Source organism: Culex pipiens, chromosome 2 (genome assembly GCF_016801865.2).
Source record: "Culex pipiens pallens isolate TS chromosome 2, TS_CPP_V2, whole genome shotgun sequence".
In the NCBI taxonomy this organism is placed as follows: domain Eukaryota; kingdom Metazoa; phylum Arthropoda; class Insecta; order Diptera; family Culicidae; genus Culex; species Culex pipiens.
In genome coordinates, this window is record NC_068938.1 from 29,393,141 (window position 1) to 29,407,284 (window position 14,144).

Consider the following 14,144-nt stretch of genomic DNA (forward strand, 5'->3'; position numbering starts at 1 on the left):
CGTTTTTATATTTACGTAATCAAATTTACTATCCTGGTTTCTACCACACTGAAAAAAATATTCTATTTTCAGTTATAAGCAATGTAATTAAGCTTATATCTGTAAGCCCTTACATCCAATTGAAATGCTGTCAAAGGCAAACTTATGGGAAATTAGACGAGCTTTCCGTTAAAAATATTTACGAGACTGAAAAACCAAGTCTGTCATATAGAAATCGTCAAAAACCACCAAAAATCCCGTTTTTTCAACATTTTTATTTTTAAAACCGCTGTATCTTCCCAAGGATTGGACATAGGACAATGGTCAATACGGAGACTTTTATGTAAAATTGTCTGGAGAATCGATTCCCACTACCGGTTTTTAAAAATTTTGACGTTTAGACCACTTTTCAAAAAAACAGTTTTAGTAAATGATTTTTGTATTTTTTTTAGGAGAGACATACCATCCTGCATTTTTCGTCAGTCTTTTAGTAACATTTTAGGCTATTTCCTCAAAAAATTTTAACGAAAAAAAATCGTGACATTACCTTAAAATTTAAGTTTTAGACTTAAAAATCAAAAAATCTCATAGATGTGGCGTTTATTTTTGTTTCAATGTATTTTTTTCAGAAAGCCCGTCCAATTTCCTACAAGTTTGTCTTTGACCACTTTTTGATACGACGCAACGGCTTCAAGATACAGAAATTTTTAAATTGTAAAATACAAAATTTTTAAATACCTAACGCCCTTCTCAAATGTTATTCTCGAGTACTATTTGCTCCATATGCACAAAAATGGCTTATATAGGTCTAGGATAACATGTCTACAAAGTTTCATTGAAATAGGAGAGGGTCGGGTACAAAAGTATCAGAAAAATTTATGATTTGAGCTGGAATTGCTCTAATAAAAAATTAGTTTTTCCATACAAGTCTCTGTACAATATTGCGGGTTGGTTAAACAAAAGTGGTACGTAAATATATGAAAACCTATATTTTGAGGTGGGATTACAAATCGATTTGGTGTCTTCAGCAAAGTTGGTCATTATAATTAGGAATATTCAGAAAAAAAGTTACACTCTTACAAAAATATATCCATTTCATTTTCTCTCGCAAAAGGTTGGATTCCGAAAATACGTTTTTTTTCCAATTTTCAGTTCCAGAGATATGATTTTATGAAAATTATTATTGAAAAATATCGAACAGGTGGTCAAAAAATTGTACCGTTTTAGAGTTAAAATCAATTTTAAGTTACACAGCAAAAAAAGTAGTAATCCAGCTGCGTGTAAAAGGCCTGGGTGTAAAGTTAATGTTGCATTATTTTATGAAATTATATGTAATATTACACCCTGAAATATGTAGCGAAAAAAAAGCATGCACATCACCTTTTTGACGAAGGTGATGTGCATGCTTTTGCATGCGATTTTACCATCGGATTTTTTGCACATCCGAAAAAATATTTTCCTTAAGCCAATGAAATTCCCTACAATTTTTCTCTTAGACTTCGAAAATTGGACAATTAGTTTCTGAGATACAGCCTCACCTAGAATTCAAAGAGATCAAAATGAGTTCTGAATGTCATCATGTTAACCTTCAATTTTCAACTGGCGATATCTCGGAAAAGGTTGGTTCAAACTACAAATAAATAATTAACCTTATTTCACATTTTAGGTCAAGCTTTTCAAATATATTTTTTTCCGGGTTGGCTTTCCTTCATAATGTTTTTTTTAACGAAATAAATCAAAAATTTCCCCATATTATACACAGCTTAAAAAGTAGTAATCCAGCTGCGTGTAAAAGGCCTGGGTGTAAAATAAATATTGCATTATTTTATGAAATTTTATGTGATTTTACACTCTGAAATATGTAACCCATCAGTATGGGAAACCTACTTGACCAAAATGTCAAGCACATATATGTGTTTATCCTATCCATTCTTCATCTGTCGATTCGAGCTGTCACCGTCGGCGCGTAAACATCGTCGTCGAATTGTAGCTCTCGCGAAAGTTAATTTATTAGTGCTCCCGGTGTGTTACCCAGCACCCTGGGGAAACGAAAGCAGCCCAAGCCGCCGCCGCTGCCCGGCGAAGGCGATTCCGGCCGGGATAGTGCATCGCAGATCGTGCAGCGGGTGGACTACAAGAAGGCCCGCAAACAGCAGAAAGAAAAGGTGGTGACGCCGCCGTCTTCGAGACGCCGCCGAAGAAACTCCACCGGCGGTATCTCATCGATTTCGGACCAGCTCAACGAACATCGGCCACTGACCCAACCCAAGAGGTCTGCCGGAGGATTCCCGACGGCGAATCAGTTCGAGATGCTCGACTTCGACATCTCCGGCGATGAGGCAGAAAACGTAAACAATGGCGGCGGTGGTGGAACTTTTGCCGTTGGTGATGGTGCTGCTGGTGGTGATGCTGCTGGTAGTAATGTGAAAAATCCGCCTCCTGCTCCCGCAAAAATACGCTGCCCGCCGATCTTCGTCCACGGTTCCAGTGTCCCAGCGCTTAACCGACTGATGTCAACAACCCAGCTGGGCGCCGACGATTACCACCTGCGGGTAAACAAAGGGTACATCCAGATCAGGGTGTCGACTAAATCCCACTTTACTTCTGTGGTGAGTACTTTGAAGCAGGCAAATGTCCAGTTCTACACCCATGGGACCAGTGATGAAACCCCGGTGAAAATCGTCCTTTCCGGATTGCCAGTGTTTCCGGTAGAAGAAGTTAGGCGGGAACTCGAAGATGTGTTTCTTCGTCCCACAAGTGTGCGCCAGATGGGGAAATCGAAGCACGGTGATTACGCGCTATACCTGCTGCAGTTTGAGAAGGGAACTGTGAAACTTCAGGAGCTGCAACAAATCAAGGCGCTGTTCAACGTGATCGTCCGTTGGAGGCACTACTCCAAGAAGAAGTCGGACGTCGTCCAGTGTTTCCGGTGCCAGCAGTACGGCCACGGGATGAGAAACTGCCATCTGGAGGCCAAGTGCGTGAAGTGTGGTGAGCGCCACCAGACGACCGCATGCGCACTCCCCGCGCGAGCCGACGTCGTGGTCAACGACGACCGCTCACAAATCCGTTGTGCTAACTGCAGCCAAAATCACACAGCGAACTACAAGGGTTGCCCCACCCGCCTCAAGTACCTGCAGGACTTGAAGGCAAAGAAGAAAACGAGTCCCGCCAGCAGAAGCAACCTTCCGAAGGTGTCTGCAGTTCCTGCGCCTGTCCCCAGGCCACAAGGTGGCGACTTGAGCCAGCTGCTCGGCAGCATCGCGAATCCTGGGGTCTCGTACTCGCAAGCAGTGCAGGGCCAGCCCGAGTCGTCAACCTTGTTCACCGTCGAGGAGTTTATGTGCCTAGCCAGTGAACTCTTCACTAGGCTTTCGAATTGCCAGTCGAAGGCCATGCAATTCCTCGCCCTCAGCGAGCTCATTATCAAGTTTGTTTATAATGGCCAACCTTAGCTCGCTGAAGGTGATGAATTGGAACTGCCGTTCCATCCGCAACAAGGTTGTGGAATTTTTCCACTTCCTCGAAGCTCACGAAATCGACATCGCTGCAATCACGGAGACCTGGCTGCAGCTCAACAACTCGGTGTACCACGAAAACTACACCATTGTTCGCGCGGACCGTAACTCACCGGATGCTGCTCGAGGGGGAGGAGTTGCACTTCTGGTGCGTAACGGGATAAAGTACTCCAAGCTCGAAACTTCGACCCGGGCAATCGAGTCCGTTGGGGTCACGATCAATGTGGATCCCGCACCAGTGAACATCGTTGCTGTTTACTACCCTGGCTCGACCCGCAGGGCAACGCTTTGTCAGTTCCGACGCGAAATACGGCAGCTCAGCAGCATCGATGGGTCAGTCTTCCTGGTGGGTGACCTGAACGCGCGACATAGGATGTGGAACTGTGCCAGGGCCAACAAAGCAGGACAAATCTTGCACCAAGAGTACGAGTCCAAGGACATCTACATACACGCTCCGGATACTCCCACCCGCTGCCCCGCTGGACGAGGGAGGCCTTCCACGTTGGACCTGGTCATCTCAAACAACCTGGTGCAGATGTCGAAGCCGATAACGCACGTCGAACTGTCGTCGGACCATCTGCCGGTCACTTTTACGATCGACGCTGACGTTCCAGTCGCCCCGGCTGGAAGACTCGTCCGATGCTTCGACAGAGCGAACTGGAGTACGTTTGCTCGCTCGATCGAGCGGGAGGTCGACCTTAACGCAAGCTGGATCAACGATTTGGATCGCTCGGAGAAAATCGACGACGCCATCGACAAGTTCACCGCCATCCTCAAAGCAGCTGAGGAATCCGCTGTCCCTTCACGTAGGATCCTACCTCAGAAGAAAGACATTCCCGACGAGCTGAAGCTGCTAATCCGGCTGAGGAACGTACGGCGTAGGCAGTTCATCCGAAGACGTGACCCGCTCATCGGAGCGGTGGTGACCCACCTGAACAACGTCATCAGCACCAAAAGCGCCGAACACCGCTACAAAAACTTTGGCTCCTTACTAAGGACGCTGGACAACGGCAGCAACAAGTTCTGGAAGCTCACCCGCAACCTCCGGAACACGGTCAAGTACAGTCCTCCGCTGAACGTCAACGGAGACCTCGTAGCGAGCCCTTCAGCGAAAGCCGAAGCGCTCGCTAGTGCATTCGCCGCTGCCCACAACAACGAGCAACCAGGTGATCCCGAAACATCGGCTGCTGTGGAGAACGCGCTTGGCCACATCCGAGCGACAACTCCTCCCGTGCCTCCGGCCGCCCTTGTCAAGCCGAAAGAGGTCAAGGCGATCATCCGCACGCTCAAAAACCGGAAGTCTCCTGGGCAAGACGGAATCCGGAATACGTGCCTCAAGCAGCTGCCAAGAAAAGGGTTGGTCGTCCTGACCAAAATCTTCAACGCTTGCCTGGCCTTGGGCTACTTTCCGGCCGGCTGGAAACACGCGAACGTGATCGCCATCCCAAAGGCGAACAAGGATATAACCAATCCAGGTAACTACCGCCCGATCAGCCTTTTGAGCAGCCTGAGCAAACTCCTGGAACGGGTGATCCTCGTCCGGATAAACCGTCACCTGGAGACGGAGCAACTCATTCCACACGAGCAGTTCGGCTTCAAGCCGGGGCACTCAACGGTGCACCAACTCGCCCGTATCTCGGAGATGGTGAAGCGCAGTTTCCTGGCGGGGAAGTCGACCGGCATGATCCTTCTCGACGTCGAAAAGGCCTACGACTCCGTGTGGCAGGACGCCGTGGTCTACAAGCTCTTCCGCTCGAACCTCCAGCCGTTCCTGGTCAAGATCGTCGAGTCGTTCCTGACAAATCGGTCGTTTACGGTGACGGTGAATGGCGAGCGTTCTTCCGTCCACAACATCCCCTTCGGCGTGCCCCAAGGATCAGTGCTGAGCCCGACTCTCTACAACATCCTCACCTCCGACGTGCCGATGATCGATGGAGTGTCGTACGCATTCTTTGCGGATGACACTGCATACTTGGCATCGGACAAGGACCCGAAGATCGTCGTCACCCACCTACAAGCGGCACAGAACAACCTCGAGGAGTTTCAGCGGAAGTGGCGCATCAAGCTGAACGCTGGGAAAACCCAGTCCATCTTCTTCACCAGGAGGCGTGCTGCTCGGCACCTTCCCCGCAGATCGATCAGCGTCAACGGCCAGCCTGCAACGTGGGACGACGAAGTCACGTACCTGGGAGTGGTGCATGACAAGAAGCTAAAGTACGACAAGCACGTGAACTACATCATCGGGAAGGTGGATCGGTCCACCAAAGCGCTCTACTCCCTGCTGAATCGGCGGTCGAAGCTGAGCATCAAGAACAAGTCGCTAGTGGTCAAGTGCATCATCCGTCCAATGCTGACCTACGCTGCTGCGGTCTGGGGCAACTGCGCCAAATCGCACCGTAAGCGACTCCAGGTGAAGCAGAATAAGCTGCTCAAGATGGTGCACAACCTGGACCCGTGGTACCCGACCGACGACCTACACAAGCTGGCCGGCGTCGACACCGTCGACGCAAGCATTGAAAGGGCAACGAGAACCTTCAGGACTTCGTGTGGAATGTCAACGAATCCGCTCATCGAAGCACTCCTCCGCCAACAACTGTGATATTAGTTTTTAAGCCAAACATAGATCTAGGGTTTTTTCTCAAAAAACATTTTCCCTAAAAGAACACCCAGTTAGCAAAATCTAAACGTAGAAATATGTATCCTCCCTGCAAAGGCTTATGAATTGATCTCAGTTGAAAGGTTCTCCAAATCTCTGAATTGCAAATGTAACATCCTGGAGCAGAACAGTTAAATTCTAATAAAAACACTATTGAAATTGAAAATTCTTCATCTGTCTGATGGCCGAGTGGGCCAAGGCGCCAGTCCTGTTGGTGCTGGGTTTGAATCCCGTCGGTTGCAACTTTTTTTTTGTGTTTGCGAAAATTGTACAGGCAGTGTGTAATATTGAGTGTTTATTTTGACGAAGGTGATGTGCATGCTTTCGCATGCGATTTTACAATCGGAATTTTTGCTGTGATACTGTATATGGTTTTATTTTAATTTTGATTGTATTAAAGTATAATTCGTTTGGCTATCATGTCAAGATTTATTTCATTTATTATCATATTTAATTTAGTGTCGTGTACTACTTTCTCCGAATGAAATAACTTCGCAACTACTCATTAGAATCCTTATCCTTATCGCAATCGCTGTTGGTGGTGATGATCAATCGAGAATTCGTTTTATCACTCACGTCGTCTCTTTGACTTTCCCAAATTATCCCTTCAAACCTCCTCCTGCTTCCGCTTCGTTCGTTCTGCTTTTCTGCTTGTGTGACAAACTGTCGATGAAGAACCAGTTCGCTGAGACTGTTACTCTTTTCTTTTTCGTTTTGCTTCTACAAGCAGAAAAGAACCCGATGTTATCGCACGCCTCTAGTCTGAGTTCAAGACGACAGATTCCATCATGGAACAAAGTCACTTCATTACGTATTGCAAGCGGACGACGTCGACGACGTACAACTTTCAGCTGGTAATTCCTCGTCGTGATTGATGCTAGACGAGCTGATACGGTGTGGCGCTGGTGACAAAGAATGAAGTGACGACATCGTTGTAATCAGCAGCAATGATTCGCAGTCGCAGGGAGTTTATGCGATAAGATGCGATTTGGGTGCGTCAACGAACGATTTTCTTCCAGCAAATTTCAACTTGTACTTTAAATCAATGATGCAGCAAACCACCCCCGACTGTCTGCAATGTTTTGTTTGGACGTCATGCAACTTTAAACAACCGCTTCGATTCGATTTTACGTCGGCCTCATTCTTTCAAGTTTGTGTGCTACCTGTTTACCCATCGCGCCGCCGTTCAACCTGATCCAAATTCCACCCCCGGTGTGCATTGCGCGTTCCAATTTCAATCTAGCCCTGATGCTTTTCCCCACCCACGATGCAACTTTACCCAATTTAGGTCTAGGTCGTAATGAATATGTGCACTTGGAAGCGTTAGAACAATACTTGACCGATTTCCGCGGTGACCTGGGCGACGACGAGCATGTTTACATGCCACATCCAGGGCGCACGTCGCGGTTAATTGGAGGAAGGTCACCCTTTTTTTTTGTTCCTTTAAAAAGTTGAATTGATTTGAGTTTCTTTTTCTGGAATTTCTAAAAAAATAACCTTAACAAAATCATTCCATGTATTTTTTCAGTGGATCAATAAAAAAAAGCAATGTCCAAGAAGACTTTTTCAAATCTCGCCAGTTTCCACATTCCAGAATCCTATCAACAGTCGCGACCTTCCAAGTTCCATCCGCCAGCTGTCTGATCATGGTGTCGATCCAAATCCCAAAATAAAATTCCCTGACTTTTCCCTGACCTCTCCAGGCGACCAAATTTTTTTATTTTTTTATTATTTTTTTCTAACATATTGTTTGCAGATTTTATTATGGTTTCATGCAATTTCCCTTTTTGAATATTTGAAATTTAAGATATTAAAAAAAATAGAAAAAAAATATTTTTTAATACATTTGTTTGAAAAAAAATGGAAACAAACGATGGATTCAGCAAAAACTTTCAAACTTTTTTTATTCTGTCAATGAATTTTTCCTATCGAGTATCCAAAATGAGCAACCATAAGAATTTTCCTGTGGTGTTATCCATCCGTATTTTTTAATCAGAAACAAAATAGTCAAAATTGTAACCAATAAAATTTAGTTAATTTCACAATATTTTCCATTAAAAAATAAAGTTGAAGTTTTCAAAGAAAATTTTAAGTTTAAAGCTTTCAATTGAAACCTTGAATTAAAATAAGGGCTCATATTTCATTATAAAATTGTTTGCTTTTGCCGAATTTTCAAACGAATCAGGCCGTTGAAATTTTTCAAAGTTTTATAAAAAATATAAAGGTGCTGGAAACAAAAACTTGAAAGAATATGTAATATAGCTTTAGCTACATAACTGAACGTTAAATTCTTAAATTCTTTAATTCTTTAATTCTAAAATCCTAAAATTCTAAAATTCTAAAATTCTAAAATTCTAAAATTCTAAAATTCTAAAATTCTAAAATTCTAAAATTCTAAAATTCTAAAATTCTAAAATTCTAAAATTCTAAAATTCTAAAATTCTAAAATTCTAAAATTCTAAAATTCTAAAATTCTAAAATTCTAAAATTCTAAAATTCTAAAATTCTAAAATTCTTAAATTCTTAAATTCTTAAATTCTTAAATTCTTAAATTCTTAAATTCTTAAATTCTTAAATTCTTAAATTCTTAAATTCTTAAATTCTTAAATTCTTAAATTCTTAAATTCTTAAATTCTTAAATTCTTAAATTCTTAAATTCTTAAATTCTTAAATTCTTAAATTCTTAAATTCTTAAATTCTTAAATTCTTAAATTCTTAAATTCTGTAATTCTGTAATTCTGTAAATCTGTAATTCTTAAATTCTTAAATTCTTAAATTCTTAAATTCTTAAATTCTTAAATTCTTAAATTCTTAAATTCTTAAATTCTTAAATTCTTAAATTCTTAAATTCTTAAATTCTTAAATTCTTAAATTCTTAAATTCTTGAATTCTTAAACTCTTAAATTCTTGAACTCTTTAATTCTTAAGTTTTTCAATTCCTTATTTTCTTAAATTATTAAATTTTTCAATTCTTAATTTTCGTAAATTCTTTTAAAAAAATAACTTTTTTTGCCACTTTTTTAGATTACACAGATCAGTTCACTTTGGATCGAGCTTTGGATCATTTCGAGTGATAGTTTAGTTTATTTTTAAGAAAAATTAAAATTTCGTGTTTCGATTATCTTAAGTGAAACTTTGGCCAGCGTTCCAATTTTCTAATCCTCAGATATTTTGAATTTAAGGAATTTTGAAAGTAGGATAATAAAACAAAAAAATATTTAAGAATTAAAATTAAAAATAATTGACAACTGTAGAATCTCAGAACTTAATAATTTATGAATTTTAGAATATCAAATTTTTATAATATTAGACTTTTAAAATTTGAGAATTTTTGCCTTTGAATTTTGAAATTTTCAGGTGTTTTAATTTTTGAGCTCATCGAATCAAAATAAAATTCCTTCATCGACGGTTTAATTTAAGAATTAAAAAAATCAGAAATTATAAATTTCAGAATAAAAATTTGAGAATTTTATAATATTAGATTATAAGTCTTTAAGTATTTCAAAATTTGAGGATCCTGGAAATTAAAAAAATATAATCTGATTAAATTTTTGACACTTGAATTTTCCAAATTCAAATGTTTGCTATGCTACAATTTTTGAACATTTGTTTATTTGATTTGATTAGATAACCAACAAGGTCACAAGGATGACCTATGTAGCGGTTGAATGACAGTAGCTCAGACTTTAAAAAATCTGACAATGCTGAAAAACAGGTGAATTTTAGATTTAAAAAGAGGATGTTTTTTTCTCTGGTTTATTTACATTATTTTGAACAAAAAACACAAACCGGCTATTTAATTTTCGTCCTGAATGCAAAAAGTGTTTTAAAATTCATTTTACACTAGTTCAGTTGTTTTGCAATGATTAGTATAAAAAAAGTAAGATTTGACGGAAACAAACAACGTTTGACGAAAAACAACATTTAATTTTTTTAAAATTCAAACTTAAATTTCCATTGAAATTTTGAAGAAAAAAAAATATTTTGCCCCCTGAGTTTTCGGGACAACTGTGACGGGGTAATTTGTTTGTTTTGAAACCACACAACATATTATACATGAAAAAATAGGCTGAACCATTTTTTATAGTTGGAATCTTTTGTCTTATAATTTCTTATTGCACCCTGAGCAGAACTGGTGAAAAAATCAATGTCTTTAAACAATCTAAAACAAATTTTCCCGAAATGACTAAAACGATAGTTTTCCTTGTAACATAATAGTAATTCTGTGATCTCCAAACAAATAATAATAAGAGATGATCAAAATTGACATTCAATCGAAATTCGCACCTGAACGAAATTTTCTAGTAAATTCACGCCAGATCCCTCAACACGCGCGTTCCCCGCCGTCCGAAGAAAGCACTAGCTCTACCCATCCTTTGCGAAAAAAAACCTAGGGAGCATTCTTTTATTACGTAACGCGAAAAATCGGACTTTTAGACCCCCTCCCCCCCCTCGTAACAAAATTTCCATACAAATTTTAAAAATTTTGTATGGAGCGTAACACGGCCTCCGACCCCCCCCTCCCCCCCCCTACTGCGTTACGTAATATAAGAACGCTCCCCTATATTATATCTATTACTTAAACAAATAAAAATTATCAAATTGGGTACTAAAGTCCTATGTCAATTTTTATGTACAACGGTAAAAAACACGATTAAAAACCATTTCTGATCACTTTTTTTCATTTGAATGCAAAATTTTTTTTTGACAAGACAACATTTTTTCGATGGATCAACTATGGTCCCCTTGGAACGATCTGTCAAGTAGGAGCTTTTCTGTCAAGAAGGACCGCGAGGTTTATTTTTCAAAATTGATTTAAAAATCCATTTTAAACTCTTTGTGCTCGTACAAAGGGTCATTGTACTCAGAAAAATAAGCTTTATCGCTGTAAACAATAATATCAGCAATCTAAGCTTCATTTTAGGACCCAATTGTTGAAAAGTTTGGCCTGGAAGATATTTAAATACCTCACAGAGTAAATTTTCAAAAAGAAATTAAAATTATTAAGATCATCAAAATTCCCTGACCTAGCTTAAAATTCCCTGACTTTCCCTGACTTTTCCAGGTCAAAATAAAATTCCCTGACAATTCCAGGTTTTCCCTGACTTTTCCAGAAATCGACACCATGCTGATGCTCTATAGCGATGATGGTTCTACCATTATCATTGCACCAGAGCTGCATTCCTTCCGTTTCATTTTTCACATCCAAAGCAGACCGGGAGCAGGAGGTCGATTTCTGCTGGTTGCTGGCTGCACGCAACGAGCCCTTCGTGTGGAGTCTTCCACAAAACCGCGCCGTTGGAATCACATTACGCTGACTGGGGTGTATTTTTTATTTTTTTTTTTTTTGTTTATATACCGACTGCCAGCGCAAAGTGTACACACAACAAACAGAGTAATGCTTTTTGCGCGAGTGCTGCAGTTTCTGGTTGGTGGTGATAAGGGAAGAGTCAATTATAGTTGTGGCAAAAAAAAACTTTGGAAATGTTTGCTAAAGACTTGCTATATTGCGGAAAAATCAATTCCCTCCCAGGCTAAAAACAAATCTGTCGATTCATCGTGTGATATGAATATAATTATAATCCGTCCCACCGAACACGACTTAATTTAGTCCCCGTTCGGAAAGGTTAATAACTACCAAGAACGCATTAAAGCACACAACACAACACAGCAAAAGCACAAACCGGGGTCCGACCTTCCCCTTGAAAGTTGAGCCTCTCTCCCTAAGGGCAGTAGCACACACCATTTCTATGTAAATATGCTCCATTACACTCAACACGCTGCTGTTCCCCTCTCTACACGATTTGTATGTGCCTGCTAGCAGAAAACGCTTTTGTACCCTTCGTTTAGTGTTAGTACTTTTCATCCTCGACTCGATAGTATTACACGGAGGTGGCAATTTCTTCAACTTGTTTGATTTGATGATTTTTTAACTCATTTGGTTGAAAATACTTTTTTTTTCAAGGCAAAGCATTCAAAAAGTAGGGGAAATATACCCATTTTAAGCCTAATAAGCGGTCGTGTTTGAATGATGCTGGATAATCTGGATTGTTCCTTGAAATTTTCTAAAACCAAGTACACCAACTTTTTGTGAACATTTCTGTTTATTTTCACTTTTTTTTAAAGTTATGCTATTCCTTTTACAAGCATTTAAAAAAAAATATATTCCCAAATGCATGCTAATCAGTCGAGTGCATTGGGCCACGGCCATTTTCCGATTTTCAGCTTAGTTCTTTTGTTCTTCTAGCGCTCTTTTGGGTCTGCTTCGTGCTGCCAAAATTGATGAAATTTTAAGCGAACACTCACACGAAAAGTAGTATGTATACAGAAAGTTTCCTGGCATCACTGGCTCACTCCAACAGGCGCTGCTGGTGGTGTTGGTGGCCACCCTTTGTTCTTTATTTGCCTTCGCTTCTCGCTCGGTTTTCTTCAGCCTTCGATTGGAATGGGTCGTCAAAAGTCAAACGTCAAAAGACTTGGCGCGTTTGTTTTTTTGATGGCGCTTGCTAATTATTTACATGTTTCGGGATTATTTTTCAAGTGAGTGACTAACTAATGTTCAAAAGAACATGTTGCCGGTAGTTGGAAACAATTTCATATCTTAAGCGATTTGAAATCTTTAGCGCAAGTGAAAAGATATTGATGGCGACTTTCGTTAAGCAGTTAACCTCTCATCTTGCGTGTGGATGTGTGTGCCACCAAAATGATGAGAAATGGTCTCGCAAAATAGAAATTATGATCAAAAGTGCATTAAATTTGTTCTTTTTGGCCAGTAAATGGCATAAATTTTCGAGCTTTCTCGAGGCGTTGCCGTTGTTGGTAAGTTTATATCCTAAATAGTATTTTTGGAACTTCAATCGAGCATCAAACACTTCATATGACGAAGTTAGGTGTTTGATTAGAAAGGGTATATTTCCCGCATCGCATTGTTTGAATATTGTGAAAAAAATGCCAAATCGAACAGAAAATTATTTTAAATGATATAGATTTTCCAATATTTCAGTATTTTTTAATGGGCAGTGGCCAACATTTTATGGAGTCTTGTATGTGCGAACCGGTAGTGTCAAAAAAATGTTTTTTTTTGCCATAGGAAAGGCAAAAAAATATTTCCGGAGTTTGAAGAGAATTGCTCACATACTAATAAATAAGGTAAACAAAAGTTTGGAAATTTGAGAACCACAGTACAAGAATGAATAAAAAAGATAAATGTGTGAACATGCTTTTACAGATAATTTTGGAGAAGGTTTGTATTGGCCTAAATCGAGATAAATTAATTATGACAGCCGGTCGTTCTTGTCTAAACAATGAGTGTTAATTAAGTCACCCTAGAATACGACAAGAACTGACCACCTGTTTGATACCCCCTCCGTAAACTCAATTCTTTACTCACTTGTCCACGATCGATCCGATTATCTCGAGCGTCTCCTTCACCAGCTCGTCGACCGTGTCCGAGAGGGAAATCTTCCGATCCGTCAGCGCCGCCCCTCCCCGGCCACATGATCTTGCCCCGCCGCCGCCACCACCCCGTCCTCCTCCCCCACCAAGGTGCGTTGCGTCACCGCCGTCGCCGCCATTCCCCGCCGTACTGGCCGTGTACGAATCGCGGCTGTTTTCATTGAGATAGCCCTCCTCCACCTTATCCTTGCACAAACAGACCCCCATCACTCTTCCTCCTCGTTTCCTGCTGCTCCAGTGGCGCGTATGGTTCGCCCCCCACTTGTTGGTGGTGTTGGACTTTACGAGAAATTCGCCGCCGCCACTTCCAGACCAATCATCACGATTTCACTGCACTCTCCGTGGTCTTCGTTGCTGGCTTTTTTGACAACTTCGCTGTGTGCCACTTTCTTCGCACTTTCGCGAGGTTCGGCGTTGCGTGACACTGTTGGAACTCTTCCCAGATTGTGGTCCCGCGGGGACACGCACAAACACACAACTCCCCGCCTTATCAGTCAAGTGCTCGTTCCCGCTGCGAGGAGCGATAAGAGCAGGTT

At 40.9% G+C, this 14,144-nt stretch overlaps 1 protein-coding gene across 1 annotated transcript in view; it reads right to left on the reverse strand.

Annotated features, from left to right (window-relative positions):
- LOC120415554 (RING finger and SPRY domain-containing protein 1-like) overlaps window positions 1-14,138 on the reverse strand; it is a 29,961-nt gene extending 15,823 nt beyond the window's left edge. The window contains exon 1 of the mRNA XM_039577127.2: window positions 13,544-14,138. Within this exon, the coding sequence (XP_039433061.1) occupies window positions 13,544-13,815 (272 nt within the window). The 5' untranslated portion in view covers window positions 13,816-14,138. The remainder of the gene's footprint in view (window positions 1-13,543) is intronic.
- Window positions 14,139-14,144: the final 6 nt, after the last annotated feature.